Genomic DNA, 25,033 nt, shown 5'->3' with positions numbered 1-25,033 from the left:
AGGCCTCATGGGAAGTCGTGGGGGGGGAATTCCAAAACATACGAGGGCCCGTGTTCATGGGAGGCTTGAGCTGCCAGAGCTCGCGCAGCAGCGGCCAAACCACCAGATCATACTTATGAGGCCACACAAAACCACTTTGCGTGGCTTTGACCCTCAAATATGGAGCAGGGTAAAGCAGCACTAATTCCTGCGTTGCCTTACTCTGCATAGGGGGCGTTCCCTGTGGGCTTTGAGGTTTACCTGGGGATGCACCAAAACCTTGCACTTCTGCAGGGGAGGCTCAATGCGTCACCGTGCTGCGCCAAAGGGAAAGGGCAGCAATGTGCTGTATCTATGGCACACGGTACTTTCCCGTCCTTTCCCCTGCGCGGGGCCATTTCAGCAGCCTAGCACCAATGCAGGCATCCTCGCACCATGGTGCAGCGGCTCCTCGGTTGCATGCAGGATTGTTTCTGTGCAGGAAGCGACACCTGTCTGCACAAAAACAACCCATGGATGCGGCACACATAGAAAGAGGTAAAAACGGTGACAAAAGATATTTCTCCTCAGTCCTTCTCCCCTGGGGGCGCGTACAATTTTGACACATTCCCAGGTTCACACGTCCTTGTAAATCTGAGAATGCGTCAAAACCTGTGGGTGTTGTGGGGAAAAGCCCACCGCAACGCCCTCCTGATGCAGAGCAAGGCAACGCAGCTACTTGCGCTGCCTTCGTTAATCCATATCTATGAGGCCATTAAAAGCCACGCAGGGTGGCTGAGTGTCTTTGCGTGGTCTCATACATATGGGTGTGCAGCCTGCGCCGGCCGTGCACGGGGCTTGTAAATATGCTCGTAAGTGTCCCACGGAGAGGTAATGGTCAGCCAGCCTGGTTCTTGGGGCATGTGCAGTACAACAATTTGTTGAATTCTTCTGTTGGAAGATGTTAAGTAACAGGGACTTTCTGCTAGACGTTTGTGACTTATCTTGGGCCTGTTACTTGCCTCTCAGTCCACACTCTGCGAGGAGGCACAAACCCCTCTCCATAACCAAAAACAGCCACGACTGTGGCACCCGACCCATCCTTGGCTGCAGGACTGTAGCACCGGACCCATCCTTGGCTGCAGGACTGGGGAAACCGAGCTATCCTTGGCTGCAGGACTGGGGAAACCGAGCTATCCTTGGCTGCAGGACTGGGACACCCGACCCATCCTTTGCTGCGGGACTTGGGCACCCGACCCATCCTCGGCTGCAGGACTGTGGCACCCGACCCATCCTTGGCTGCAGGACTGGGGAAACCGAGCTATCCTTGGCTGCAGGACTGGGGCACCTGAGCCATCCTTGGCTCCAGGACTGTGGCACCTGAGCCATCCTTGGCTGCAGGACTGTGGCACCCGAGCCATCCTTGGCTGCAGGACTGTGGCACCCGAGCCATCCTTGGCTGCAGGACTGTGGCACCCGAGCCATCCTTGGCTGCAGGACTGTGGCACCTGAGCCATCCCACCCGGGTCATCCTTGGCTGCAGGACTGGGGCACCCGAGCCATCCCAGCTGAGCCAGCCTTGGCAGCAGGACTGTGGCACCCGAGCCATCCTTGTCCGCAGGACTGGGGCAGCAGAGCCATCCTTGACTGCAGGACTGGGGGAACCTGACCCATCCTCGGCTGAAGGAGTGGGGCACCCGACCCATCCTTGGCTGCAGGACTGGGGCACCCGACCCATCCTTGGCTGCAGGACTGGGGCACCCGAGCCATCCTTGGTTGCAGAAGGGGGGCACCCGAGCCATCCTTGGCTGCAGGACTGGGGCACCGGAGCCATCCCACCCGAGCAATCCTTGGCTGCAGGACTGGGGCACCCAACCCATCCTTGGCTGCAGGACTGTGGCACCCGAGCCATCCTTGGCTGCAGGACTGTGGAACCTGAGCCATCCCACCCGGGTCATCCTTGGCTGCAGGACTGTGGCACCTGAGCCATCCCACCCGGGTCATCCTTGGCTGCAGGACTGGGGCACCTGAGCCATCCTTGGCTGCAGGAGTGGGGCACCCGACCCATCCTCGGCTGCAGGAGTGGGGCACCCGACCCATCCTCGGCTGCAGGACTGGGGCACCCGAGCCATCCTTGGCTGCAGGACTGGGGCACCTGAGCCATCCCACCCGAGCCATCCTTGGCTGCAGGACTGTGGCACCCGAGCCATCCTTGGCTGCAGGACTGTGGCACCTGAGCCATCCCACCCGAGCCATCCTCGGCTGCAGGAGTGGGGCACCCGACCCATCCTCGGCTGCAGGACTGGGGCACCCGACCCATCCTCGGCTGCAGGACTGGGGAACCCGAGCCATCCTCGGCTGCAGGAGTGGGGCACCCGAGCCATCCTTGGCTGCAGGACTTGGGCACCCGACCCATCCTCGGCTGCAGGACTGGGGCACCCGACCCATCCTCGGCTGCAGGAGTGGGGCACCCTCTGTGCTGCTCCTCTGAAGCCCCGCCCCACCATCTACTGCTGAGAGTGAGAAGAGGGGTGAACCATCGGCAACCTGCCGGGGGGTCCCGTCCCGTCTGAGGCACAGGGCAGATTCGCTCATTCAGTCCCTCTGTGGATTATTTTCACTGCGCACTTTCTCTTCTGGGCGCTTTACACGAGTGTGGTAGCGCTTTGTGCCTTTCGCACTTTGCAATACTTTTTAGCATGACGCAGTGTGTCCCATAACAACTCTGGGTACATGTGTGCGCCTCCTGAATCAACTTAATAGCTCCTTCTTTCTTGATGCTGCACAGTGCAGTGTGTGCACGGAAGGCGCTACAGTAAATGTTAATGGGTACCTGCCTTTAAAGAACGCTGCTGTGCAGGGGGTATTTTATACTGCCCCCTGCTGAGATGCTCGTGGTATTGGGGTGTAACAGGGACCGCGTCAATCAATCAGGTAATGTATAAAGCGCACTACTCACCCGTCAGGATCTCAAGGCGCTGGGGTGGGGGGGAGGGGGGGGTGCTACTGGTATCGCCATGTCTTGAGGCGTTTTCTGAAAGGTCAGGAGGTCCTGGGCCTGGTGTAGGTGCCCTCCAGGCAGGGCCCTCGCCGACACACTAAACACTGTCAGTCTTGAAGGGCTCAGTGCACACAACAGCTGCACTTACCCCGGTAACAACGTGATTACAGCAGTAGTGCCCCCCCCGTGCCACGTCACACTTCACTCGAATATGACCTTTAAATATATTTCGGCAATTCAACCACTTTACTCCAAACAACAGTTCATGAGTTTTGAAAACAGACAATTTACCTGAAACACATTCCCAATGTTGTTGGATGTGTTATTCAGACATGCAAAAGCTTCTCAGTTAGCGACCGGCCGGTGGTCGGAGAAGCCTGGTGCGCACAGAGTAAGGATGCCTGGAGGACGGTGTCATGACTGATGCTGAGAGAGTAAGGGTGAGTGAACACAGGCCAGGCGGCGGGGGGTCTGTGCCCGTCTGTGCCCACAGCCCCCTCAAACCTCTGCCTCCGCTGGACTGAACACGTGGCTTTCACACGCAATGGCGCTGTGTGCTCTTGGGCAGATTCTCTGATTTAAATGCATCCAGCCACTTTACACAGCCCTTGAGGTCCACATCCTCCAGTGAAGTGAGAGGCATGGAAACCGCCCGTATCCCCAACTTTATCGAGGCTCAGTCCCGTCACGTGGTTCTGGTCTCACGTCTTCTTACAACAGGCGCTATTATCCGATATCCTTTCATTAAACCTTTTCTGTACAAACTCTAGTTCCTAATCCTCCCCCCCCACCCCACCCCCGTCCACTTATGTCCACTCTGAATGGCAGAAGCGCTCTGGTCCCTGGGAAGGCCTCTGCTTTAAGCCAAAGCAAACAGACGTCAATGGCTTTTGATGCCAACTTGAAAGGGCAGTCTGTCCACAGATGGCACCTCGCCTCGGTCACCCCTGTCATGAGCTGGGGAACAGACCTGCCCCCGAAACCCTCAAGCACATACAACAAAGAGGCAGCCAGTGCTTCCGCCCTCTTCACACACATTCCTCTGGCGGAGCTCTGCGGAGCTCTGCGGAGCTGCTGATCCCTTCTGCAAACAGAGGGCGCAGAGAGACGCCGAGGACAGCTCCAAGCCCCCAACAATCCCTCACTCCTTGAGTCCCTCTCCGCGTGCCTGAAAGGTGCTGATTGAGGCCGAATGCGTGACCGGACTGACGGATGAGGGCAAGAGATGCGACGTGTCCTGACCGCTGAGAGAGTTCCCACTCACAGGGGCTACGTCTCGTGCATCCTCTGGGCACCCACGAGGGGTGCTGGCACCACACGGCTAACAGCCCCAGCTTCTCTGTGACGTGGTACAAGTGCCCTAACCCAGTCTGGGCCACGAGGATGCCCGACTGAGCGCCCACTCCCAGAATATCTTTTAGCCATCAGTCTCTCCGTGCAAATGCTCAATCTCTTTAGATCCGTCAATCCAGGCGAATCGACCTCCTGTCTATTTTAGGACAGATTGATTTTGCGGCATTTATATAGCGCTTATGACACCTATGTGGGACATTGAAGCGCTTATCCAGGCGATTAGGCGCGAGAGTGCCTGCGGATGAGGTACGGTGGTAATCTGGGCACAGCCCTAGACCTCTGCCAGGGCATCAGTTGGCGCCTGTACCACAAATGTTGTTCCTATTTTCGGACACACCAACAGTACCCACCACATCCTCATCCTGTGACCTCAGCACCAGCCTGGCGGAGTCCATGTGGAGCCCCAGTAGAGGCAGGGTGGCACCACAAACCTAATTTTACCCACTGAGGGGCTGCTGCGGGTGCCAGACTTTGAGGCCTATTTGTTGGCAGTGCAGCTTCAGTGGGTGGCATCCGGGCAGAGCCTGGCATGATCTCCGGAGGAAAGACATGTGCAGTCAGTGTTAGGCAACTCCCAGTAGCCAAATATTTATTCATCCTTTTTCCGTCACTCGTCCGGGCTGCGCCCTACTGAGAGTGGGGGAGCATCCTGGACCTACAAACACACCAGACTCCCCGGAGGTGCGCCCTCGTGGTGCCTCAGTAGACCTGGGTGCACATAGCCTCATCATGGTGCAAGGGTGCCTGCGTTGCATGCAGGATTCTTTCTGTGTAGCATCTGCTATTGGGTCGGCCTTGTATCAAGTTTAACATGCTCTCATGCACGGCCTCGCCAGATGTGCTCCCATGCACGGCCTCGCCAGATGTGCTCCCATGCACGGCCTCGCCAGATGTGCTCCCATGCACGGCCTCGCCAGATGTGCACGGCCTCGCCAGATGTGCACTCCTGCGCGGCCTCGCCAGATGTGCCCCATGCGCGGCCTCGCCAGATGTGCCCCCATGCGCGGCCTCGCCAGATGTGCCCTCATGCGTGGCCTCGCCAGATGTGCCCTCATGCGCGGCCTCGCCAGATGTGCTCCCAGGTGCGCCTCGCCAGATGTGCTCTCAGGCGCTGCCTCGCCAGATACGCTCCCATGCATGGCCTCGCCAGATACGCTCCCATGCATGGCCTCGCCGGATGTGCTCCCATGCCCCGCCAGATGTGCTCTCATGCGCTGCCTCGCCAGATGTGCTCCCATGCCTCGCCAGATGTGCTCTCAGGTGCTGCTTCGCCAGATGCGCTCCCAGGCGCTGCCTCGCCAGATGCGCTCCCATGCACGACCTCACCTTATGCGCTCTCATGCACGGCCTCACCAGATGTGCTCTCATGCACGGCCTCGCCAGATGTGCTCCCATGCGCTGCCTCGCCATATGCGCTTTCATGCATGGCCTCGCCAGATGTGCTCCCATGCGCTGCCTCGCCATATGCGCTTTCATGCATGGCCTCACCAGATGCGCTCTCATGCACGGCCGCACCAGATGTGCTCTCATGCACGGCCTCGCCAGATGTGCTCCCATGCGCTGCCTCGCCAGATACGCTCCCATGCACGGCCTCGCCATATGCGCTTTCATGCATGGCCTCGCCAGATGTGCTCCCATGCCTCGCCAGATGTGCTCTCATGCGCTGCCTCGCCAGATGTGCTCCCATGCCTCGCCAGATGTGCTCTCAGGCGCTGCCTCGCCAGATGCACTCCCATGCCTCGCCAGATGTGCTCTCAGGTGCTGCCTCACCAGATGCACACCCATGCGCTGTCTCGCCAGATGCACTCCCATGCGCTGCCTCGCCAGATGCACTCCATGCGCTGCCTCGCCAGATGCGCGGCCTCGCCTGATGCGCTCCCATGCACGGCCTCACCTGATGCGCTCCCATGCACGGCCTCGCCTGATGCGCTCCCGTGCACGGCCTCGCCTGATGTGCTCCCATGCACGGCCTCGCCTGATGTGCTCTCATGTGCTGCCTCGCCAGACACGCTCTCATACATGGCCTCATCAGACGTGCTCCATGCGCTGCCTCGCCAGATGCGCTCTGTGGGCTGCCTCGTCAGACGTCCTCCATGGGCTGCCTCGCCAGATGCACTCCCATGCGCTGCCTCGCCAGATGCACTCCCATGCGCTGCCTCGCCAGATGCACTCCCATGCGCTGCCTCGCCAGATGCGCTGCCTCACCAGATGTGTTCTCATGCGCTGCCTCGCCAGATGTGTTCTCATGCGCTGTCTCGGCAGATGCGCTCCCATGCGCTGTCTCGGCAGATGCGCTCCCATGCGCTGCCTCGCCAGATGCACTCCCATGCGCTGCCTCGCCAGATGCGCTCCCATGCGCTGCCTCGCCAGATGCGCTCCCATGCGCTGCCTTGCCAGATGCGCTCCCATCCGCTGCCTCGCCAGATCCACTCCCATGCGCTGCCTCGCCAGATGCGCCCTTGTAGTAAAGTACCCTCTTTTTGCCATGGTTACCCCCTTTGTCTGCCTGTCAGTGTGTTTGACTGGGTTTCAGTGAGACCCTGCTGACCAGGACCCCAGTGATTATGCTCTCTCTCCCAAAACTCTGTATTTCATCCAAAATTGGCACATTGGTGCCCCATTCGAAGTCCCTAGTATATGCTACCTAGGTACCCAGGGCATTGGGGTTCCAGGGGATCCCTATGGGCTGCAGCATTTATTTTGCCACCCATAGGGAGCCCAAGCAAAGGGTTCTGCAGAACCGCCATTACAGCCTGCGTGAAAAGGTGCATGCACCCGTTCACTGCTTCAGGTCACTTATCAGTCACCCCTATAGCAGGCCTTCCAGCCCAGAGGGCTGGGTGCAAAGTACCTGTGTGTGAGGACATCCCTGCACCAGCAGAGGTACCCCCACATTGTACAGGACCATTTTCCCAGACTTCATGAGTGCGGATACGCCATTGTATGCGTGCACTGGACATAGGTCACTACCTGTGTCCAGCTACATAATGGTAACTCAGAACATAGGCATGTTTGGTATCCAACATGTTGGAATCATACCCCAATGCTTTTGCAAGCATTGGTTGTATGGTTCCATGCACTCTGGGTGCTCCTCAGTACTGCCATTACAGCCTTCTGAGGGTTTCTGGGTAGCCCAAGCTGCTGCCACCTCACAGAGAGGCAGAACAAAGGATTTCCTTTGGGAGAGGGAGGTAACACCCTCTCCTTTTGGAAATAGGTTTTACAGGCATGGGAGGGGTAGCCTCCCCAAGCCACTGGTAATGCTTTGAAGGGCACATTTGGTGCCCTCCTTGCATAAACCAGGCCACACCAGTTCAGGACCCGAGTCCCTGCTCTGGTATGAAACTGGACAGAGAAAAGGCGAGTGACCACTTCTATGTCCATCACCATCCCAGGGGTGGTGCTCAGAACTCCTCCAGAGGGTCCCTGGGTTTTGCCATCTTGGATTCAAGGTTGGCAGGGAACTCTAGGAGCATCTGAGTGGCCAGTGCCAGCAGGTAACATCAGAGCCACCTCCTGATAGGTGGTCACCCAGCTAGGTGACCAATCCCCCTTCAAGGGCTATTTAGGGTCTCTCCTTTCCCTCAGATTTGGACTGCAAGTCTGCAGCAGGAATCCTCTGCACCTTCCACTTTGACTTCTGATCTGAAGAAACTGCATCTGGAAGCTCAGGACCCGACAAGCTGCAACAAAGAAGCAAGGCACCTCTGCAACATTGTATCCATGGCTCCTTCCAGCAACTGCAACAGTTCCCCGGTCGTGCATCTTCTGAGGACAGCCTGTTTTCAGCCTGCGCCAGAAGAACAAAGGAACCTCCCTTGGAGTGAAGGAATCACTCCTCTGCTTCTGCAGACACCAACTGCATCCACAACTGGCTGCGTGGATCCTCTCTCCTGCTTGAGTTGTGTGGATCCGGCATCACGGGTGGTGGACTGAAGTGGTCCCGTCAGTCCTCTTTTCCAGCTGTCCAACTTGGGTGGAGGTAAGCCCTTTCCTACCCACGCAGGACAGCACCCCAGTGAACCATGTCCTTTGCAGCCGCCAAGGCTTGCTAGCAACTTCTCCACAAGATACTCGGGCATCTTGAAGCTCCAGCTCCCAGCACTCCATTATGCGAGGCACGGATTCTTGAGTGGTTCCCTGGCAGCTGGAGAGCCTTTATAGTAGTGCTGTGTGGGCCTCTTCTTTGACCTTTGTGTCCTCGTCCTGTGGAACTCCTCTGGGTGCTTCCTGGGCTTCTGTGGGCTCTCCGAGGGGGCCCTCAGCAACAGTCTCCCTCCTGGGTAGAGTCCACCTGGTTCTTCATGGTCCCCAGCAGCTCCACTTTCCTCAAACCGCAAGTTTGTGTGTGCCAAGGTTTGTTGGCGGAATACGAAGACGCAAACCTGACTGCAATACTCCTTCTGGCGTGGGAAATCACTTGCATCCTCCAGGAATTCAACTTTCTCTTCTTAGGTGCAGTGCTGACTCCTTCTTCCACGTCAACTCACTTCTTGCACCTTCAGTCTGCTGGGTTGGGGCTCCTGGCCTTCCTGGCCTCTGCTGTGCTTGCTGGACTTGGTCCCCTTCTTCCACAGGTCCTCTGGTCCAGGAATCCACTGTTGGTGTCTTGCAGTCTCTTCTGGGTTTTGCATAATTCTTCCTTTCGTTTCTGTGTGTGTTCTAGGAAACTTACTGTGATTTACTCCTGCTTTCCTGGTCACTGGGGTGGGTTGTGGTACTGACCTTTGGGCTTTTCTAGTACTCCCAGATCCCCTGTACACACTACATTTGCGTAGGTGGGTGACCGACTTTTGCATTCCACTTTATTAGCATATAGTTTGTGCTCCCCTCTAGGCCTATTTCTCTCTATTGTGATTTTCAGTAATTGCACTGCTTTCTAAATATTCTTATGCCTATTTCTGCATACTAGTGTATATATTGTGAACATTACTTACCTCCTAAGGGAGTATAGCCTCTATGGTATTTTGGTATTCGTGTCACCAAAATAAAGTACCTTTATTTTTGGAACACCGATGGGCATATTTATAGTCCCCTAGCGCCACCTTGAGCCCCATTAACATCATTAATTTTGACGTTAATGTGGCCCAACGAGGCCGAAATCCCTGCGCCGTATTTACAGGGTGGTGCAATGCATGCATTGCTCCACTCTGTAACCCTTTGCGCTACTTTATTACTGCGCCAGGGATAATGTATGCAAAGGGGGTGTTACCCCGTTAGGGGAGCCGGAAAAATGGTGCAAGGAAATCTGTGAGGTTTCCTTGCACCATTATTTACGGCATTTTTAATGCCTGCTCAGAGCAGGCGTTAGACATTCTTTACAATGAGCCCTCTGTACTCTGCAGGAGTGGCACCAATATTTTGGCGCTACTCCTGCGAGTATATCAATAGCATCATGTGAAATGACGCTATTGCCCCCTACCATGCACCGTGCTGCGCTGTATTTTAAATACAGCGCACACATGGTGGCGGTAGGGGGGTGCTAAGGGGCGCAGGGAAAGTGGCTCTACACTCGGTGCAGTGCCACTTTCCATAAATGTGGTCCTAAGTGCTTTCTTTCTTGTGTGTGAGTGCTGTGTGACTACAGTGGTATTGCATGAGCTTTGCATGTCTTCTAGATAAGCCTTGGCTGCTCATCCACAGCTACCTCTAGAGCGCCTGGCTTCTAGGCACTGCCTACACTTCACTGAGAGGGGATACCTGGAGCTGGTATAAGGTGATACCATAGGTACACACCAGGCCAGCCTCCTACAGCCCTCATGTGCTGCCTCGCCAGATGCGCTCTCATGCAGTCACACTAGATAAGCTGTACTATGCTGTCTCGCCAGGTGCGCTCCTTCCCCTGTGCGGCCTCGCCAGGTGCACTCCCTCCCCTGCGCGGCCTCGCCAGGTGCACTCCCTCCCCTGCGCGGCCTCGCCAGGTGCACTCCCTCCCCTGCGCGGCCACGCCAGGTGCACTCCCTCCCCTGCGCGGCCACGCCAGGTGCACTCCCTCCCCTGCGCGGCCACGCCAGGTGCACTCCCTCCCCTGCGCGGCCTCGCCAGGTGCACTCCCTCCCCTGCGCGGCCTCGCCAGGTGCACTCCCTCCCCTGCGCGGCCTCGCCAGGTGCACTCCCTCCCCTGCGCGGCCTCGCCAGGTGCACTCCCTCCCCTGCGCGGCCTCGCCAGGTGCACTCCCTCCCCTGCGCGGCCTCGCCAGGTGCACTCCCTCCCCTGCGCGGCCTCGCCAGGTGCACTCCCTCCCCTGCGCGGCCTCGCCAGGTGCACTCCCTCCCCTGCGCGGCCACGCCAGGTGCACTCCCTCCCCTGCGCGGCCACGCCAGGTGCACTCCCTCCCCTGCGCGGCCTCGCCAGGTGCACTCCCTCCCCTGCGCGGCCTCGCCAGGTGCACTCCCTCCCCTGCGCGGCCTCGCCAGGTGCACCTTCATGTGCTGCCTCGCCAGATGCACTGCATGCCAGATACTCTCATGCACTACCTCGCCCTCATGCACTACCTCGCCCTCATGCATTGCCTCGCCCTCATGCGCTGCCTCACCAGATGCACTCTCCTGCTTTGCCTCTCCAAGATGCGCTCTCATGCGCTGCCTCACCAGACGCGCTCTCACGCAGTCACACGGATGAGCTGTACTGTGCTGTATCACCAGATATGCTCTCATGGGATGTCCTACCATTCAAACTCGTGCGCAGTTGCGCTCATGTGCATTCTTACCATACACATACGTCTTGTGTGCTGCCTTGTCAGATTCGCTCTCATGTGATGTCTTACAATATGAGCTCGTGTGCTATCTCATCAGATGCGTACTCACGTGCTGTCTTACCATACAACCTCTTGTTTGTGGTCTCGTCACATGCGCTTTCATGTGCTGTCTTACCATATGACGTATTGTGTGCGTCTCACCAGGTGTGCTCTCAAGCATTGTCTTACCATATGACCTCTTGTGTATGGTCTTGTCACATGTGCACTCTCAGGCTCATGACCTCTAGTGTGCATCTCACCAGATGTGCTCTCACATGCTGTCTTGCCATATGACCTCTTATCTGCTGTCTCGCAGATGTGCTCTAGTGCTGTCTTACCATATTACCTCTTGAGTGCTGTATCGTCGAAAGCACTCATATTCGGTCCCGCCAGATGTGCTCTCACGCACTGTAATTCACGGAAGCCCTTTGCATTGTTCTCTGCAGGAGGAGTCGGCGCCAGGACATCAAGCATGGAGATCCCCTGAGGCAGTGCCGAGGATTCAATGCCAAGGGTGAGTCCAAATGCAAATCGATTTGTAGAGCATGACTTATCATCCCGGTGGGGCAGCCAGGCACTGGGAGTGGTGGCTGCAAGCTGGTTGGCTATTCCTCAAAGAGTCATGTCTTGAGTTTTCTCCTGAATTCGGTGAGGGTATGCGTGGTTCGCAGGTGGGTGGGTAGGTCATTGCAGTTCTTGGTAGTGAGGTGGGAGAAAGCGCGGCCTACGCTTCGGGCGCTGTGGATTCTCAGGATCAGGGCACAGGTGAGGTTAGTTGATCAGAGAACTCTGGCGGGTCAGCGAAAGGAGAGTCTGTGGGTAATGAGGTTGGGTCCGATGGTGTGGAGGGCTTTGAAGGTGGTGGTCAGGACCTTGAACTTGCATCTCTTGGGTACAGGCAGCCAATGTAGGTCCTTGAGGAGGTGATGTGGATCCTTCTGAGTAGATCCAGGATGAGTCTCGCTGCGTTCTGGATGGTCTGGAGTCAGCGGACGAGTTGGGCGGGGAGTCCTAGGTAGAGGGCGTTTCCGTAGTCCAGTCTGCTGGTGATGGTTGCCTGGGTTACTGTTTTTCTGGTTTCGGCGGGTATCCATTTGAACATCTTGCGAAGAATGCAGAGTTGGTGGAAGCAGGATGATGCCACGGGTTTGCTGTCTACGATGAAGCTGAGATTTCAGGTGTGTTCGGTCAGGGTTGGAGGGGTTGTCTGAGAGCAGAGGGCCACCACGAGTCATCCCAGGGGGAGGGGTTGTTCCCAAAGATGATCACTTCTGTTTCTTCTGTGTTTAGGTTTAGGCAGTTGGCTTTTATCCAGTCTGTGACGTGGTTCATGACTTCACTAAAGTTTTCTCTGGGGGAGGTGTGGTCTTCAGAGAGGGAGAGGACGAGTTGCTTGTCTGCAGTGCGTGAAGTTGTGAGGATTGGGGGTGGAGGCTGCTGGGGAGCTGATACAAGATGGAGAGTGTGCTGGGGATGAGAAGGCAGCCAGGCATAGGGCAAAGAAGCAGGGAGGCATGTGCTGTGGGGCAGCCAGGGACAGAGCAAAGAGGCAGGAAGGGATGTGGTGTAGGGGCTGCCAGGGACATAGCAAAGAAGCAGGGTGGGATGTGGTGTAGGGGCTGCCAGGGACAGAGCAAAGAGGCAGGAAGGGATGTGGTGAAAGGGCTGCCAGGGACATAGCAAAGAAGCAGGGTGGGATGTGGTGTAGGGGCTGCCAGGGACAGAGCAAAGAAGCAGGGAGGGATGTGGTGTAGGGGCTGCCAGGGACAGAGCAAAGAAGCAGGGAGGGATGTGGTGTAGGGGCTGCCAGGGACAGAGCAAAGAAGCAGGGTGGGATGTGGTGTAAGGGCTGCTAGGGAGAGAGCAAAGAAGCAGGGAGGGATGTGGTGTAAGGGCTGCCAGGCATAGGGCAAAGAAGCAGGGTGGGATGTGGTGTAAGGGCTGCCAGGCATAGGGCAAAGAAGCAGGGTGGGATGTGGTGTTGGGGCTGCCAGAGACAGAGCAAAGAGGCAGGAAGGGATGTGGTGTAAGGGCTGCCAGGGACAGAGCAAAGAAGCAGGGAGGGATGTGGTGTAAGGGCTGCCAGGGACAGAGCAAAGAGGCAGGGAGGGATGTGGTGTAAGGGCTGCCAGGCATAGGGCAAAGAAGCAGGGTGGGATGTGGTGTAGGGGCTGCCAGGGACAGAGCAAAGAAGCAGGGTGGGATGTGGTGTAGGGGCAGCCAGGCATAGGGCAAAGAAGCAGGGAGGGATGTGGTGTAAGGGCTGCCAGGGACAGAGCAAAGAAGCAGGGAGGGATGTGGTGTAGGGGCTGCCAGGGACAGAGCAAAGAGGCAGGGAGGGATGTGGTGTAAGGGCTGCCAGGCATAGGGCAAAGAAGCAGGGTGGGATGTGGTGTAGGGGCTGCCAGGGACAGAGCAAAGAAGCAGGGTGGGATGTGGTGTAAGGGGCAGCCAGGCATAGGGCAAAGAAGCAGGGTGGGACGTGGTGTAGGGGCAACCAGGCATAGGGCAAAGAAGCAGGGTGGGATATGGTGTAGGGGCTGCCAAGGACAGAGGAAAGAAGCAGGGAGGGATGTGATGTAAGGGCTGCCAGGGACAGAGCAAAGAAGCAGGGAGGGATGTGGTGTGGGGTAGCCAGGTATAGGGCAAAGAAGCAGGGTGGAATGTGGGGTAGGGGCTGCCAGGGACAGAACAAAGAAGCAGGGAGGGATGTGGTGTAGGGGCTGCCAGGGACAGAGCAAAGAAGCAGGGAGGGATGTGGTGTAAGGACTGCCAGGGACAGAGCAAAGAAGCAGGGAGGGATGTGGTGTGGGGCAGCCAGGCATAGGGCAAAGAAGCAGGGTGGGATGTGGTGTAGGGGCTGCTAGGGACAGAGCAAAGAAGCAGGGAGGGATGTGGTGTAAGGGTGCCAGGGACAGAGCAAAGAAGCAGGGAGGGATGTGGTGTAAGGGTGCCAGGGACAGAGCAAAGAAGCATGGAGGGATGTGGTGAAAGGGCTGCCAGGCATAGGGCAAAGAAGCAGGGTGGGATGTGGTGTAGGGGCTGCCAGGGACAGAGCAAAGAAGCAGGGAGGGATGTGGTGTAAGGGTGCCAGGGACAGAGCAAAGAAGCATGGAGGGATGTGGTGAAAGGGCTGCCAGGCATAGGGCAAAGAAGCAGGGTGCGATGTGGTGTAGGGGCTGGCAGGGACAGAGCAAAGAAGCAGGGAGGGATGTGGTGTAAGGGTGCCAGGGACAGAGCAAAGAAGCATGGAGGGATGTGGTGAAAGGGCTGCCAGGCATAGGGCAAAGAAGCAGGGTGGGATGTGGTGTAGGGGCTGCCAGGGACAGAGCAAAGAGGCAGGGAGGGATGTGGTGTAGGGGCTGCCAGGGACAGAGCAGAGAAGCAGGGTGGGATGTGGTGTAGGGGCTGCCAGGGACAGAGCAAAGAAGCAGGGAGAGATGTGGTGTAGGGGCTGCCAGGAACAGAGCAAAGAAGCAGGGAGGGATGTGGTGTGGGGCAACCAGGCATAGGGGATAATCATCTTCCCTGAGGCAGAAACCCCTCAGTGGATCTTGAGACATCACATATAAACATGTAAAGAAAGGGGAGTCTCCTTCGACCACGAAGAATCCTAGCACAAAACTTTGAAATGTAACTTGTAATGACCTCTAAGTTCAAATATACCATCTTCATTGGCCTAAAAAGATCTTGCCCAGAAGACATGGGAGGGTGTTAATTTTAACCATAGAGATGATGCTAATTGAATACACGTTGACGTGTCAGTTTACACATTGTTTCTGTAGAGGAAGCACTCGTTGACGTGTCAGTTTACACATTGTCTCTGCAGAGGAAGCACTCGTTGACATGTCAGTTTACTCATTGTCTCTGCAGAGGAAGCACTCGTTGACGTGTCAGTTTACTCATTGTCTCTGCAGAGGAAGCGCTCGTTGACGTGTCAGTTTACACATTAAGCACTCGTTGACGTGTCAGTTTACACATTGTCTCTGCAGAGGAAGCACTCGTTGACGTGTCAGTTTACACATTGTCTCTGCAGAGGAAGCACTCGTTGACGTGTCAGTTTACTCATTGTCTCTGCAGAGGAAGCACTCGTTGACGTGTCAGTTTACTCATTGTCTCTGCAGAGGAAGCACTCGTTGACGTGTCAGTTTACTCATTGTCTCTGCAGAGGAAGCACTCGTTGACGTGTCAGTTTACTCATTGTCTCTGCAGAGGAAGCACTCGTAGACGTGTCAGTTTACTCATGGTCTCTGCAGAGGAAGCACTCGTTGACGTGTCAGTTTACACATTAAGCACTCGTTGACGTGTCAGTTTACACATTGTCTCTGCAGAGGAAGCACTCGTTGACGTGTCTCTGTCCTTTGCACACACTGTTTCATGCCCTTCTTGTAAGGATGTGTGTTGTCCTTCTCTCCTCTGCAGTGGAGAGGCACCTACAGGAGACCACACAGTTTGGAGTTGAAGGAACCAGTGTCTTCCTGGAGTGTCAGCCACGTTCTCCCCAGGCCACCGTCAAGTGGCTGCTGCAGAGAGAGGGGTCTTCCCAAAGAAAAGTGGTAGGTGTGATTTTTTTTTTTTACCTTGTCTGTATTGTAGGCCACAGAGTCCCTAGCTACCTGCCCTTTATCCCTCCATCACAGCACATGCTGACGCTGGTCCTTGTGGGCAGAGCTGGCGCAGTGCCTCATGCCTCCATCACGGTACATGCTGTCGCTGGTCCTTGTGTGTGGTGCTGGCACAGTGCCTCATCTCTCCATCACAGTGCATGCTGTCGCTAGTCCTTGTGAGCGGTGCATGCTGTCGCTAGTCCTTATGAGCGGTGCATGCTGTTGCTGGTCCTTGTGAGTGGTGCATGCTGTCCTTGTGAGCGGTGCATGCTGTTGCTGGTCCTTGTGAGCAGTGCATGCTGTCCTTGTGAGCGGTGCATGCAGTTGCTGGTCCTTGTGAGTGGTGCATGCTGTCGCTAGTCCTTGTGAGCGGTGCATGCTGTCGCTAGTCCTTGTGAGCGGTTCATGCTGTCACTAGTCCTAGTGAGTGGTGCATGCTGTCACTAGTCCTAGTGAGCGGTGCATGCTGTCACTAGTCCTTGTGTGTGGTGCTGGCGTAGTGCCTCATCTCTCCATCACGGTGCATGCTGTCGCTAGTCCTTGTGAGCGGTGCATGCTGTTGCTGGTCCTTGTGAGCGGTGCATGCTGTCACTAGTCCTTGTGAGCGGTGCATGCTGTCGCTGGTCCTTGTGAGGGGTTCATACTGTCGCTGGTCCTTGTGAGCGGTGTATGCTGTCGCTGGTCCTTGTGAGCGGTGTATGCTGTCGCTGGTCCTTGTGAGCGGTGCATGCTGTCGCTGGGCCTTGTGAGCGGTTCATACTGTCGCTGGTCCTTGTGAGCGGTGCATGCTGTCGCTGGTCCTTGTGAGCACTGCATGCTGTTGCTAGTCCTTGTGAGCGCTGCATGCTGTCGCTGGTCCTTGTGAGCACTGCATGCTGTTGCTAGTCCTTGTGAGCGCTGCATGCTGTCGCTAGTCCGTGTGAGGGGTGCATGCTGTCGCTAGTCTGTGTGAGGGGTGCATGCTGTCGCTAGTCCTTGTGAGCACTGCATGCTGTCGCTAGTCCTTGTGAGCACTGCATGCTGTCGCTGGTCCTTGTGAGCGGTGCATGCTATCGCTGGTCCTTGTGAGCAGTGCATGCTATCACTGGTCCATGTGAGCCGTGCATGCTGTCGCTAGTCCTTGCGAGCGCTGCATGCTGTTGCTGGTCCTTGTGAGGGGTTCATACTGTTGCTGGTCCTTGTGAGCGGTGCATGCTGTCGCTGGTCCTTGTGAGCACTGCATGCTGTTGCTAGTCCTTGTGAGCGCTGCATGCTATTGCTAGTCCTTGTGAGTGGTGCATGCTGTCGCTGGTCTGTGTGAGGGGTGCATGCTGTCGCTAGTCCTTGTGAGCGGTGCAGGCTGTCACTAGTCCTTGCGGGCGCTGCATGCTGTCACTGGTACTTATGAGCGGTGTAGGCTGTCGCTGGTCCTTATGAGCGGTGCACGCTGTCGCTGGTCCTTGTGAGCGGTGCAGGCTGTCGCTGGTCCTTATGAGTGGTGCATGCTGTCGCTGGTCCTTGTGAGCGGTGCATGCTGTCACTATTCCTAGTGAGCGCTGCATGCTGTTGCTGGTCCTTGTGAGGGGTTCATACTGTCGCTGGTCCTTGTGAGCGATGCAGGCTGTCGCTGGTCCTTGTGAGCGATGCAGGCTATCGCTGGTCCTTGTGAGCGATGCAGGCTGTCGCTGGTCCTTGTGAGTGGTCCTGACGCGTTGTCTCATCCATCACATTGCATGCTGTCGCTGGTCCTTGTAAGCGGTGCAGGCTGTCGCTGGTCCTTGTGAGCGATGCAGGCTGTCGATGGTCCTTGTGAGCGATGCAGGCTGTCGCTGGTCCTTGTGAGCGATGCAGGCTGTCGCTGGTCCTTGTGAGCGATGCAGGCTGTCGTTGGTCCTTGTGAGCGGTGCAGGCTGTCGTTGAGCGGTGCATGCTGTCGCTGGTCCTTGTGAGCGCTGCAGGCTGTCGCCGGTCCTTGTGAGCGCTGCAGGCTGTCGCCGGTCCTTGTGAGCGCTGCAGGCTGTCGCCGGTCCTTGTGAGTGATGCATGTTGTCCTGGGTTCTTCAGAGCAGTCCTGACGCATTGTCTAATCCATCCATCACATTGCATGCTGTCACTGGTCCTCGTGAGCGGTGCATGCTGTCACTGGTCCTCGTGAGCTGTGCACGCTGTTGCTGGTCCTTGTGAGCGGTGCACGCTGTCGCTGGTCCTTGTGAGCGGTGCACACATTCGCTGGTCCTTGTGAGCGGTGCACGCTGTTGCTGGTCCTTGTGAGCGGTGCACGCTGTCGCTGGTCCTTGTGAGCGGTGCACACTGTCGCTGGTCCTTGTGAGCGGTGCATGCTGTCCTTGTGAGCGGTGCATGCTGTCGCTGGTCTGTGTGAGGGGTGCATGCTGTCGCTAGTCCTTGTGAGTGGTGCATGCTGTCGCTAGTCCTTGTGAGTGGTGCATGCTGTCGCTAGTCCTTGTGAGTGGTGCATGCTGTCGCTGGTCCTTGTGAGGGGTTCATACTGTCGCTGGTCCTTGTGAGGGGTTCATACTGTCACTGGTCCTTGTGAGCACTGCATGCTGTCGCTGGTCCTTGTGAGCGGTGCATGCTGTAGCTGGTCCTTGTGAGCAGTCCTGACGCGTTGTCTCATCCATCACATTGCATGCTGTCGCTGGTCCTTATGAGCGGTGTACGCTGTCGTTGGTCCTTGTGAGTGGTGCAGGCTGTCGCTGGTCCTTGTGAGCAGTGCAGGCTGTCGCTGGTCCTTGTGAGTGGTGCAGGCTGTCGCTGGTCCTTGTGAGCGGTGCAGGCTGTCTCTGGTCCTTGTGAGGGGTGCATGCTGTCGCTAGTCCTTGTGAGGGGTGCATGCTGTCACTCGTCCTTGTGTGTGGTGCTGGTGCAGTGCCTCATGCCTCCATAACGGTGCACGCTGTCGTTGGTCCTTGTGAGCGGTGCAGGCTGTCGCTGGTCCTTGTGAGCGATGCAGGCTGTCGCTGGTCCTTGTGAGCGATGCAGGCTGTCGCTGGTCCTTGTGAGCACTGCAGGCTGTCGCTGGTCCTTGTGAGCGATGCAGGCTGTCGCTGGTCCTTGTGAGTGGTCCTGACGCGTTGTCTCATCCATCACATTGCATGCTGTCGCTGGTCCTTGTAAGCGGTGCAGGCTGTCGCTGGTCCTTGTGAGCGATGCAGGCTGTCGCTGGTCCTTGTGAGCGCTGCAGGCTGTCGCCGGTCCTTGTGAGCGCTGCAGGCTGTCGCCGGTCCTTGTGAGCGCTGCAGGCTGTCGCCGGTCCTTGTGAGCGCTGCAGGCTGTCGCCGGTCCTTGTGAGTGGTGCATGCTGTCCTAGGTTCTTCTGAGCAGTTCTGACGCATTGTCTAATCCATCCATCACATTGCATGCTGTCACTGGTCCTTGTGAGCGGTGCATGCTGTCGCTGGTCCTCGTGAGCGGTGCATGCTGTCGCTGGTCCTTGTGAGCGGTGCATGCTGTCGCTGGTCCTTGTGAGCGGTGCACGCTGTCGCTGGTCCTTGTGAGCGGTGCACGCTGTCGCTGGTCCTTGTGAGCGGTGCACGCTGTCGCTGGTCCTTGTGAGCGGTGCACGCTGTCGCTGGTCCTTGTGAGCGGTGCACGCTGTCGCTGGTCCTTGTGAGCGGTGCACGATGTCGCTGATCCTTGTGAGCGGTGCACGATGTCGCTGATCCTTGTGAGCGGTGCACGCTGTCGCTGGTCCTTGTGAGCGGTGCATGATGTCGCTGGTCCTTGTGAGCGGTGCACGCTGTCGCTGGTCATTGTGAGCGGTGCACACTGTTGCTGGTCCTTGTGAGCGGAGTCAGAGCTCCGGACACTATGTCCATGCAGAGCTCCAGACACTTTCCGTCAAGGCACTCTCCATCCAGCCAGAGCTCCAGGCACTCTCCATCCAGGGAGAGCTTGGGACACTCTCTATCCAGACACTCTTGATCCAGCCAGAGCTCTGGACTCGCCCTGCCGGGGGGGGGGGGGGGGGGGCGGAGGAGTGGAGACCCACCCACCATCATACCAGCTCATCTCACCCTGCCTGCTTGTTCTCTGGGGTGTGGGGCTCCCCCATCTCACCCTGCTTGTTTGTTCTCTGGAGTGGGAAGCTGTCCCACCTCACCCTGCCTGCTTGTTCTCAGGGGTGGGGGGCTCCCCCATCTCACCCTGCTTGCTTGTTCTGTGGTGGGGGGCTCCCCCATCTCACCCTGCTTGTTCTCTGGGGTGTGGGGCTCCCCCATCTCACCCTTCTTGTTTGTTCTCTGGGGTGGGAGGCTGTCCCATCTCACCCTGCTTGCTTGTTCTCTGGGGCTCCCCCATCTCACCCTGCTTGCTTGTTCTCTGGGGTGGGGGGCTGTCCCATCTCACCCTGCTTGTTCTCTGGGGTGGGGGGGCTCCCCCATCTCACCCTGCTTGTTTGTTCTCTGGGGTGGGGGGCTGTCCCATCTCACCCTGCTTGCTTGTTCTCTGGGGTGGGGGCTCCCCCATCTCACCCTGCTTGCTTGTTCTCTGGGGTGGGGGGCTGTCCCATCTCACCCTGCTTGTTCTCTGGGGTGGGGGGGCTCCCCCATCTCACCCTGCTTGTTTGTTCTCTGGGGTGGGGGGCTGTCCCATCTCACCCTGCTTGCTTGTTCTCTGGGGTGGGGGCTCCCCCATCTCACCCTGCTTGCTTGTAATGAGCAGGTGTTTGATGCGGCCGTATCCCGGTTACACAAACAGCTTTAGTGGGGTACTGCGGGGGGCTCTGCCCTCCAACAGCCAAATGTCAATCTGTTTCACGTTCCTCTAGACAGCTCTTCACCAGGGGACCCCCTGGGTTTGAAGCTTATAAGGGGGTTGAATAAGCTGCAATCCGGTGCCTGTGGGCTGCCCTAACCCAGCTTCACAAATTAAGGGGGGCTCCCACCCAGGAAGCGTTAGTTCAGCAGGTGTAGGGATGTCACTGTCTAGAAGGGGGCATCGTGCATCTGACAGGCAGTGCTCTTACACAACATGATGGGGGGCCCTGTGATGGGGGCCCCTGCAGAACGTGCTGGTGGTGCCTGGGACTCCCACATGCAGACACCCACAGTGCTGAAAGGGGCGGGTGCGCACCCCTGGGGCTGCAGGGCACCCCTTCTCATAGCTGTCAGAGGCTACAAGCTGATTGTAGGGGCTCCCCAGCCTGAAGTGTTGCAGACCCCACTCTGTGCGCTCTGCTGCCATCTACTGGCGGGTTTGCAAAATGACACCTTGTTTTTCTTTAGAGACTTGTTTTTGGTTTCACGCTTCCTGACCTGCACAACTTGTAACCCCATCCACACTGCACCAGGAGACACAACCCACACTTGATTTATGTTACTGCTTTGTTTCTGCTCCATTTAGCAGCTGCATACTAAGAAATGTTTCAACACAAGGCAGAGGAAAAAAGCCCAATTCAGTCACAGAGCAGAATGACTCACTGTGTAAGGTTTCAGCACTGACTTCTTGTTAAAGAGCCGTGGGTTTAGGTGTCAACTCACCCGCACTGTTCTCCCAGCGACAACAAAACGCATCCGCGGACACCCACTTCCCCAACACGCAGTTTAATGGGATCGCCCTCATCAACGGAGACTTCACCCACGCTTTACAGGTCTGCGTTTGTCTTACACGGAAAGGAAAATGTTATTTACCCTGCAAGCATCTGTTCGTGGCATGTAGTGCTGTAGATTCACATGCGCTGCACACTCCTGCCATCTAGTGTTGGGTGCAGACATGTGCAGGTTTTCTTTCTTCAAAGAAGTCTTTCGAGTCACAAGATCGTGTCACGACATGCACATGGCAATCAGCACCATTGTTAGATTGCTTTTTCTGCCCGCAGGGTGAAGACGTAGCTGGAGCGTACAGACTCAGAACAGATTACCATGCGTAGGAAAAATCATAGATGAAAGTTTTAGACAAACACCTGCAACACCGAGAGGCGTCCGGGGAGGAGGGAGGCCGCAGGTGACTCTACAGCACTACTACCACAAAGATGCTTACAGGGTAACATTTTCCAACCATGGCACGTGTAGCTATTGACGCGCGTGATGTGCATCAACCGTAAGGTTCAGGAGCAGGCCTCCTGGAAGTGGTGGCTCGCCTCTGGATGTTGCAGAAACTTGGACAAGTGCGCGAAGGACAGCCAGACCAACACTGGCTTGTTGGAGGCTAAAACTGCAACACACTAATGTTTTGTGAACATGCGGGAGTAGACCATGTAGCTGCTTTACAGATGTCATGGATAGGAACATTACTCAAGAAAGTCAAATAAGTTCCTTTTTAGTTAATTAAGTGTGGTTTAGGAGGGACCAGCGTAGGGGGTTTGGCCTTAGGATATCGGGTCTGTATACATTTGACCAACCACCAAGCAGTACCTGTTTTGGACAGTACACACCCCTTGTGCGGCCTGAAGAAGGAGACAAAAAGTTGCTGTATTTGGTGGAAGTGTTTTGCTCTGTCCATATAACACATGAGCACTCTTATGATATCTAATGTGTGGAGAGCTCATCCTGCTACTGATTGGTGACTTGGGAAGAACAGTGAGAGCTCAATGGTCTGATTGAGATGGAAGCTTGAGACCACCTTGTGCAGGAATTTATGATTTGTTCTGAGGATCACCCATCATGGTGCACTTGGAAGAAAGATTCTTTCAGGGTAAGTGCCTGTATCTCACTAACCCGGCGAAGGGAAGTGATGTATACCAGAAAAGCCACTTTCCAGGAAAGAACTGCAGGGGAAGAGAGTGGGGCAGTTCAAAAGGAGCCCATTAGCCTAGTGAGAGCAATGTTTAGGTTCCACACAGGAGTGGGTGGCACCCGTGGTGAGAAATCACCATTATGAGCCCTTCCATGAAGGCTTTGATAACAGGCACCCTAAAAAAAGCAAAGTGTGCGGCCTATTTTGGAGACAAACAGTGACAGTAGCTGAGTTAAGCCTAAACGAAATATAGGCAGAGTGTGACATTCGCAGATGCAGCAGGTAAACAGTGCCTTGCACTGTTGATTTTAGGGAATCAATGTTTTCAGTTTTAGGGGGATTGTAGTGTATGAACCGTTTCCACTTGGCCACATAGCATGCTCTAGCAGCAGGCCTGCAAGCCTCCTTAAGTATGGTCATGCATTCTGCTGGCAGATTAAGGTACCCCAATTCTAGGACTTCAGGAGCCAAATCCTAAGGTTGAGCTGTTTGGGGTTGGGATGTCTGAGTGCACTGATTTTAAGAGAGAAGATCCAGCCTGTTGGGAAACTTCGCGTGAGGCACTTGAGAGCTCAGGGCGTGTGGGGAACCAGGGCTCTCTGGCCCCTGCTGGGGCTACTAGAATGAGGGGGAGGGATGTTTGCTGGAGCTTCAGAACCATGAATGGAAAAAGTGACAAAGGCAGAAAAGCATAGACTGGTGTCCCTCCCCAGTTCATTCATAGAGCATTGCCCAGGGACTGTGGTTGTGGAAACCTGGAGGTGAAGTTTGGGCATTTTGCGTTTTCAGTGGTGGAGAACAGATCTATGCGGGGAAACACCCAACAGCCGAAGTACAGGAGTGGAACCTGTGAACTTGTTGATGCATCCTGCTGAGCAGATCTGCAAAGTGGATGTCCACCCGAGTATGTATTATAAAGCGAGATGGGCCTTGTACCCAGTGCCAAATGGTCTGTGCTAGGGCTAACAACTGAGGTGGGGTGACACCCTCTCTCTGCAAGTAAAACACAGCAGTTGTATTGTCTGCCCGGGCAAGAACTACCTTGTATTGAATGAGTGGTAGGGAGGCCCTGAGAGCTAACTATCGCCAACACCTCCAGATGATTGATGTGAAGATCATGTTGATGGGGTGTCCACATACCTTGTACAGTCAGGTCTTGTAAGTGTGCCCCCCAGACAGACCGGGGGTGTCAGTGGTGATGGTCATTTGGGAAATGGGGTCCAAGAAGGACCCACCTTGCTGGTGTTCCACCAGTGTAGAGAGTGATGAGTACTGCCCCAGTTCAACGCTAGATTCTCCCACTGACGCCCTGCTTCTGACCGCTGTGCCACTAGGCACTCCTGCAACGATGCACGGGGGACTATGGCTATACAAGAAGCCATCGTACCCAGGAGGCATGCGGTTGTCCCAACCATTACCTGGCGATGTGGCTGAGAAGCGCTAGCATTGTTTGAAATGCTTGTACCACGTTGGGCTGCAGAATGCCTGCCCTATTTGGGAACCAAGTATGGTCCTTAGGAAGGACTGCACATGTAGGGGCTGGAGATGGGATGTAGCTGCACTGATGGTGAAGCCTCGACTGTGCAAAAGATGCATGGTGTCTTGTGTGTGCATTATGTAGCCCCCCGGGGAGCTGTGGTCACTCTGAAGGGCAGCACCTCGAACTGGTGATGCTGCTGACCACCTCCCACAAACCAGAGGTACCTGCAGCGGGCTGGGTGGATGGGCGCGTGGGCTCGGCATCCTTCAGGTGGAAGACAGTTGTGAAGTCGCCTAGTTGCAGCAGAGAAATGACCGCCTGGAACGAGGCCATGTGGAAGTGCTCAGACAGGATGTATTTGTTGAGGGGTCTGATGTCGAGGATGAGCTTTAATCACCCGTCCTTTTTGGGAATGAGGGAGTATAACCCTTTCCCACTGTGGTCTGACAGCAAGGGCGCTAGGGCTCCTTCGAGGAGTGTTGTATGTATGCATTTCCTCCCTTTAGGAGCCGAAGCTGATGTTCTGGGGTACGCTTGTGTCTGTGAGGGGAAATGTTTAGTGGTGTTTCTGCGAGTTCTAGACAGTACCCCCCGATATCATATCTAGAACTCACTGATCAGAGGTGATTTCTGCACACCGGGACAGAAACTCTGCAGTCTTCCCCCAGCAGGTGTTAGGTGGTCAGAAGGGAGGGTTGGTGAGTCACTGCTTAGTAGGTGCAGTCCCTTTGGGGGCTGCACCCTTTCCCCGGCCTCGATTATGTTGCCTCCCTTGTAGCAAACATGGGTGGGTGGTTGCTGTCGTTGCAGTCTGGGAAGGATGTTGAGGCCTCGGGGAAGTGGATTTGGCCCCACCACGATATGGTGTGGGAGAAAGGAGCCATGGATAGCTGGTGTTTGCAGGGCACTCAGCCTTGGCTATCTCCGTGTCCTTTTTAATGTACTGAATGCGCCATCTCTACTCAGATATCGCCCATACCTGCTCTCTCCCTGCGCTGGTGCAATTTGGGCTGCCAACACTGGCACGCTTTCAGGAAAGGACACCTTCCTGCACGCAAACAATCCTCTGAGGCTTTTCCTCTTTCTATGTGTGCTGCGGAATGCAGCACACTAAGAAACAGGAGACAAGGAGGATAAATAAATATATTTCTCCTTGGTGTGCCTCCCCTGGGAAGATGCACCATTGGGAGGTGTTCCCACGTTTACTAGTGTTAGTAAATCTAGG

The 25,033-nt window shown here is 56.1% G+C and overlaps 1 protein-coding gene across 1 annotated transcript in view; it reads left to right on the top strand.

Moving 5' to 3' along the window:
* Positions 1 to 25,033, top strand: part of LOC138260864 (semaphorin-3F-like) — a 447,618-nt gene that overhangs the window by 404,790 nt on the left and 17,795 nt on the right. The window contains exons 16-17 of the mRNA XM_069209297.1: positions 11,496 to 11,563; positions 15,472 to 15,605. Of these exons, the coding sequence (XP_069065398.1) occupies positions 11,496 to 11,563; positions 15,472 to 15,605 (202 nt within the window). The remainder of the gene's footprint in view (positions 1 to 11,495; positions 11,564 to 15,471; positions 15,606 to 25,033) is intronic.

The sequence above is a fragment of the Pleurodeles waltl genome, chromosome 10 (assembly GCF_031143425.1).
Source record: "Pleurodeles waltl isolate 20211129_DDA chromosome 10, aPleWal1.hap1.20221129, whole genome shotgun sequence".
Lineage (NCBI taxonomy): Eukaryota > Metazoa > Chordata > Amphibia > Caudata > Salamandridae > Pleurodeles > Pleurodeles waltl.
The sequence above is the reverse complement of the archived record's forward strand: the minus strand, read 5'-3'. Positions and strand labels throughout refer to the sequence as shown.